The following is a 6646-nucleotide window of genomic DNA, read 5'->3' on the forward strand; positions in this document are numbered from 1 at the left end:
CCAAGGAGGCACAAAGAGGAAGCACCCAATTCTCCCTGTGGAAAGAGGTTGGGATCCACCGAGAAGCTGCAAGAGACCAGCCTTGAAAGTAGAACTAGATGTCTAAGAACGCTTTAAGTCTTAACATCATAAGCTTTTCAAACTGTTGTTCTAAAATTTCACAGGTATGAAAGTAATCCTTTAGCATCCAATATCCAGAGCACATTCATTAACCTTCCATCCAGAAATGCAATCATTAATTACAGATGGACACCCTTCTCCCACGAAAAATCCCTTAGCAATGGCACTTCTAGGGGCTGTAAAGGAGAAGGCGATGGCACTCCACTCCAGTGCTCTTGCCTGGAGAATCCCAAGGACGGAGGAGCCTTGTAGGCTACAGTCCATGAGGTCGCAAAGAGTCGGACAGGACTGAGCGACTTCACTTTCACTTTTCACTTTCATGCATTGGAAGAGGAAATGGCAACCCACTCCAGTGTTCTTGCCTGGAGAATCCCAGGGACGGAGGAGCCTGATGGGCTGCCGTCTATGGGGTCGCACAGAGTCGGACACGACTGAAGCGACTTAGCAGCAGTAGTAGCAGCAGGGGCTGTAAAAAAAAAAAAAAAAAAAAAGATTGGGTCCCACTGTTGGCATCCTGATTCGCCCCTTTCATAGACAGACCATTGGAGGCCAAACTCAGGCCCAGTCAGAGAGGAGGCTCGTCGGGGTCAGACTTTTTATTCGCATTTGACACCGCGCTCCATTTAAATCAGGCGGAAGTGCTAGGTCAGCAGTTTCAAGCGGGTCAAAGGAGAGGAGCCAAACCTCGCAGGCGCAATTTCAAAGGCATCGGCGCCCAGCAGGAAAAACGTCTGCGCCTGTGCGCCAGACTAGTCCAGGAGGCTTCAGGAACCCAGGGTCAGGGGTCCCCGACAGGGCCCCAGGTGCCCGCCTCTAACAATGGCGTTCCTCGCCCTGGGGCCGCGCCAAGTGCTCGGGGTGCAGTGGGGATTTTTCACCCCCAGATTCAGCTTCACTGCTTGGATCTGTTCTTCCGGGCAGAGTACCATTCCGGGAGGATGGTGCGCTCGGTTACGATCCGTAGCAGCAGCTGCTGGGCGCGGAGGGAAGCGGGCCGCCCAGGTAAGCCGGCGGCCCTTCGCGCGCTCCCGGCAGGCGCTCACACCTCGCTCCCGAGGGCGGCGCGCGCTCCGGTGCGCGGGGGCGGGGCGGGGCGCGCACCGGAGTCCCGCCCCTGCACCCCGCCCCCTCCGGCGGAGATTGACGGGGCCTGGGCACTCGCCCCAGCCAATGAGCGCGTCCCGGGGCGGGCCCTGGAACCAGCCGCTTCGGCTACTTAAGAGTCGTCCGCGGGGCTGCACGAAGGCAGAACAGAGTCTGGACTGCCCAGGTGGAGCCGGCGCCCCTGCCACCGCCGACCGGCAGGCGCACGGGCACCGCGCCGGGGACCGCACCGCACCGATCCACGCGGGGCAGAACTGAGCCGCAGCCTCGCTCGCCGCCCAGGACCCGCTCGTCACCACCACCTCCGCGGCACCCATGGGGACCAGGAGACTTTAAAGGAGTTTGGGGTTTCGGGAGCAGGGAAATCACGGGTACGAAGAGGCGGTTTGCTTTGCCTTGGAAACGTGTTTTCTTCGTCCGATTGTTTGGACCCTGTGCCGGGTAGGAGGGACAGGGGTCTTTTGGCTGCAAGTGGACCTCGTCACACAACCCACAGCCGCACACATGCACCCCGCACCGGCTTCCCCATCCTCCCCTGGCCTCTTTGTTAGGTTATTTTAGACAGAGCAGCCTCGCCCTGGCGCAGCCAGATTGACTCGGCTGGCAAGGGGGGTGGGGGGGAACAAGAGAACTCAGGGGCAGAGTGCACCTGCCTGTGTGGGCAGGTGTGCCTGAGAGTATGGATGTACGTGCCCGGGCGAGCGTGCAAGCGTGGGATTGGAATTGTGTGCGAAGGTGGGGGTCCGAGTGTGTCGTTGCGAAGGTTTGTCATTGTGTGTGCATGTGACATTATCACACCAGTGTACCAGCCTGTCAGCGTCTGGACTCCCAAGTGTGCAAAATTTTGTTGGTGTCAAGCGAGTGCCTGTGATGTGTGCGATTGTCATTGTGCGAGGCGCTGTCGCGGAGTGTGATCTAGTGTAAAACTGAGGGGTGGGCTGGGGAGGGTGGGGACTGACATGTGAACACAGCTTGCTCCAAGCTCTTCTGGGACCAGAGGCGTCCCTTCCTTCTCCCAGCCCAGCCCTCCGTCCTTTCCCGGGTGTCCTGACTCCCACGCTGCCCCAGCCCACCTGTCCTTCCCACCAGGACCCTGCACGCCCTCCAGCCCTCCTGCCTTTTCTCTTGTGGGAGTTGGACCCGGGTTCCCGTACAGGGTCTGAGACTGTGAGACTGTCCGCGGACCGGTGGCTTCTGTGCCAGTCCTGGCCCCCGGTTGGCAAAGGGCACTCGGCTGGGACGGTTGACTCGAGGACAGGCGCTCGGGCGGCCAGGTCCCAGGGCCACCGCTCGTCCTGGGGAGGGCCGGGCGCGACTCTGATCGTGTTCTCTGCGTGTCTCCTGTGCTTCTGCAGATCCCTGCTCCTGGCCCTCGCCTCGCCGCCTCATTGATGGGCAACCAACTGGACCGCATCACCCACCTCAACTACAGCGAGCTGCCCACCGGGGACCCGTCAGGGATCGAAAAGGACGAGCTGCGGGTCGGGGTCGCTTACTTCTTCTCGGATGAAGAGGAGGACTTGGACGAACGCGGCCAGCCCGACAAGTTCGGCGTGAAGGCACCCCCGGGCTGCGCCCCCTGCCCAGAGAGCCCCAGCCGCCACCACCACCACCATCACCACCACCACCTGCTGCACCAGCTGGTCCTCAACGAAACTCAGTTCTCCGCCTTTCGGGGCCAGGAATGCATCTTTTCCAAAGTGAGCGGCGGCCCGCAAGGCGCCGACCTGAGCGTCTACGCGGTCACCGCCCTGCCGGCACTCTGCGAGCCAGGCGACCTGCTGGAGCTGCTGTGGCTGCAGCCCGCGCCGGAGCCGCCCGCGCCCGCCCCGCACTGGGCCGTGTACGTGGGCGGCGGGCAGATCATCCACTTGTGCCAAGGCGAGATCCGCCAGGACAGCCTGTACGAGGCGGGCGCGGCCAACGTGGGCCGAGTGGTGAATAGCTGGTACCGCTACCGTCCCCTGGTGGCTGAGCTGGTGGTGCAGAACGCCTGCGGCCACCTAGGCCTCAAGAGCGAAGAGATCTGCTGGACGAACTCGGAGAGCTTCGCAGCCTGGTGCCGCTTCGGCAAGCGGGAGTTCAAGGCGGGCGGGGAGGTGCCGGCCGGCACGCAGCCCCCGCAGCAGCAGTACTATCTCAAGGTGCACCTGGCCGACAACAAGGTGCACACGGCCAGGTTTCACAGCCTGGAAGACCTCATCCGCGAGAAGCGCCGCATAGACGCCAGCGGCCGCCTGCGGGTGCTCCAGGAGCTCGCGGACCTCGTTCATGACAAGGAGTAGCAGTCGTCTGGAGGGGGGAACCGCCCGCCCCTCCGGTCTCCTGGCGCCTTCCCCGCCCCCAGGCTCCAGGCCGGCGATTCACCACCCCCGCTCCCCTGTTAAGGGCAGCCGGCAGCGGCCAGCTCCCCAGGCGGCAGCCTCAGCCTCGCACCTCTCTGGCGATGGCAGAAGTCCCAGGAACTCGCCCGGGGACCCAAAGGGCGGTGCGCGCTCGGCGGAGCTCCCTAAGAGTGGTGATGGTGTTGGGAGACCCAGCGTGCGCTACCCACCTTGGGTTGTAAGTGGGGATTGGATAATGGGCCGAGGGGAGCAGGGACCAGGCCTCCCCCGCGAGTCACTGGTCAGTGACTGACCCTCGATCACTCCTAGAAAAAGGGACCTTCACCGCGCCCCAAACGTGCACACACAAGGCCGGTGGGAGGTGAGCATCGAGTGTGTCAGGGCACCGATCCGCTCCAGTATGGATGTGTCCCCAGACGGCAGGATTTCCAAGAAATCGAGCCTGTCCCTTCTGCACTTGTGAATAATTCCACAAGAGAGCACTTCGGGACGCCAGGTTACCCCGAGGCCGCCCGGGACTCCTCAGCTCTCCAGCCCCGGGTCTCCTGACATTGTTATCCCAGGCTCCGGGCTAAACTACGGTTTGCCTCCCGATCTTTCCACCCAGGGAAGCGAACGCCACTCCCCACCCGCATCCGCCTGTGAGTCTCCCCTGCTGACAGAAGGAATGCCTTCCAGGTCCAGGGAGGTTGAAGGCGCAGCTCTTTTGGTGAGGAGGACCGGTCCCGCCCCCCACCCCGGACAAAGGGAAGGTTCGCCAGGTGTCGGCGAATTGAATTTGTCAAGAGGGTGCTGTTCTCAACCCTAGATGTCTCCCTCCTAGGGCTGCGTTTCCAAAATAACCACATTTTTAAAGGGGTTGGAGGAGAGGGAGGGGAAGACATGGCAACATTCCAGAAACCAGCATTGTTCCAGCACCATAGCCAGTACGTTTGGTTTGGCTTGTCTATAACAGAAATCTCAGAAGGTGGGGAGGTGGAAATAAAGTTTTAAAAGCAGAAAGAGCAGTTTTCCAACTTTGTCAACAAAGCCGATCATGTTGATGTTTTTTATTGACCATTTTAGCAACATGCTAATAAAATTTCAAATTGAAATTTTTATTTTCATGGCTTTAATCCATGATAGCTTAAATACTGGGGGCCATTAAGAGTGGATTTAGCTAAGAGCTTAGCTAACATTGCCTTTTCACTCTATTTTTCTCAAACCTTATGAGAATTCTGTTTTTGAATATTGTGGTTCATTTTTTTTTTTTTTTTTTTTTTACTTTAAGGGCAGCCTGAGTAATGGTGGAGTTTTTAATCGGTGTGTATATTGTGATGAATTTCTGTCAGTTAAGGGGTGTACTGGTTCGGTGGAAATTGCTAGCAGGTTCCATGGTGTTAATTTCTCCTTGTTGTATACCATCCCATATTTGCATTGTTTGTTTTCTTCCTTTCCCCTGATCTTCTGAAAAAATGAATGTAGAATTGGTGGCTTTTCTCCCCTGACTCCTGTTTAGCCAGTCCCACAGTTTATTCCTGACTGGAGAGAACTTCAAGGATCAGGAGGAACATATGGTTTTCAAAAAAGTAAGATTGTTTGAAACCCCTTCCTTGGTCAAGGACTTACTAACTTCTCTCCCTGTGCGCAGCCCCCTCTGATTAACTTGTTACTTGACTCAGTGTGTGTTAGACACACCTCCAGCATCTATTTCCCTTTCAAGGGAATTTGTCAAATAACAGTGTTTAGCTAATTGTTGCAAGCAATCACATACTGACAGCTGCGATTTAGTTGGACAGCAAATATTATGGCCAAAGCCAGTTTCTTGGCATTTCAAAAATAATGCAATAAAAACTAGTCGAGTTTAGCTGAGACTGGAAATGCCTTTTTTTTTTTTTCATGGTAAAATGATTCATCTCTGTTTTGTTTTTTAGTTTTCAGCCTGGATTCATTCCCTGATCTTGAGTCAAAAGGTCAGATCAATGAACTATGAACTAGAGTATTTTTCTTAAGCCTATTGAGTGATTTATTTTTTAAAAAATGTTTAAACGCCTATGCTTTTCTTTCAGCACATACAACAGCAAAACTTTTGTAATAATGAACTTATCTTTGCATGTATGGAGAACTGAAAATCATTTATTTCCCTTATTCCCCTTTCAAATAACAGATGGTGGATCCTAAATCGAAATTCTATATTGTATCTACACAGCCCACATTCTTTACTGTGTCCTACTGTATCTTGGCTCTCTGCTGTATTAAATACTATCCTAAGCACTTGTTCAACCGGGACTCCTTCTTGACACTTTGTCTTCCACCTGTCACTCTGAGCGTGGGACTTTAGCAAAAGAAACAATGGTCTTTCACACCTGATACTGAGATATATTTCCTCTGATGGCATAGAATCTGATTTTGCATCACTAAAACAGAGGAATCGCTTAGCTTGCTACTCTCTGACACTAGTTTAGCAATACAAATGGGTTTGGCAGCCAAACTAGCCCTCATGACAATGTTGGTCTATTAAGGATTGGGTTGATGATACTTCCATAGATTCACAAGAGAAAAACATTAGTTTCAAAGGGAACTTGAAAGGTCTGTATATTCTTCACATTCCTACTGAAATAATTATTACCTATTGGTCAATGTTAATAATAACCAGTGGCAGAATAATTCCAGTCATTGTACAGCATAAAGAGGCTAATATTTTATGCTGAAAATGTGTCTAGTTTTAGAATGCTCTTAACAATGGGAATGACACCAAGGTGGAGTTTCTCTTAGAAGATGGCACCAGCAGACTTGATTTTTTTTTTAAATGAATATAATATCTCTGGATGTTATCAGAATTACAGAAATTAAGCCAAAAAGCCTCTTGACATTTTAATAGAAGTCGGGAATGTAGTGGCTTTTAGTTTTCTTCACGAGAACAGAACTTTATAGCAATATTCGCGGTGTTGAGTGTGCCTAAGCTGGTCGTTGGTTCTGTCAGTGATGGGGTTTAGAAGACCCCCATTCTTTTTCCACTTTCAGAAGGTTATTCTGAAGAGCAAATAACTAAAAACAAACAAACAAAAAAAATGAATATTTTTACTTCAAGGAGTGCT

General features: G+C 53.6%; 1 protein-coding gene across 2 annotated transcripts; it reads left to right on the top strand.

Moving 5' to 3' along the window:
* The first annotated feature begins 1362 nt into the window (after positions 1-1362).
* On the top strand, positions 1363-5831 carry LRATD1 (LRAT domain containing 1). Of its 2 annotated transcripts, none has more exons than XM_086323553.1 (2): positions 1363-1665; positions 2580-5831. In XM_086323553.1, the coding sequence occupies exon 2, from the start codon at positions 2616-2618 to the stop codon at positions 3507-3509; it is 894 nt and encodes a 297-aa protein (XP_086179679.1). In that variant the 5' UTR covers positions 1363-1665; positions 2580-2615; the 3' UTR covers positions 3510-5831. The 2 variants fall into 2 exon arrangements, with proteins under 2 accessions (XP_086179679.1, XP_086179678.1); XM_086323552.1 differs by having other exon boundaries at positions 1363-1595.
* Positions 5832-6646: the final 815 nt, after the last annotated feature.

The sequence above is a fragment of the Bos grunniens genome, chromosome 11 (assembly GCF_055505025.1).
Source record: "Bos grunniens cultivar Pamir isolate PY7600 chromosome 11, Bosgru_T2T1.0, whole genome shotgun sequence".
NCBI classification, from domain to species: domain Eukaryota; kingdom Metazoa; phylum Chordata; class Mammalia; order Artiodactyla; family Bovidae; genus Bos; species Bos grunniens.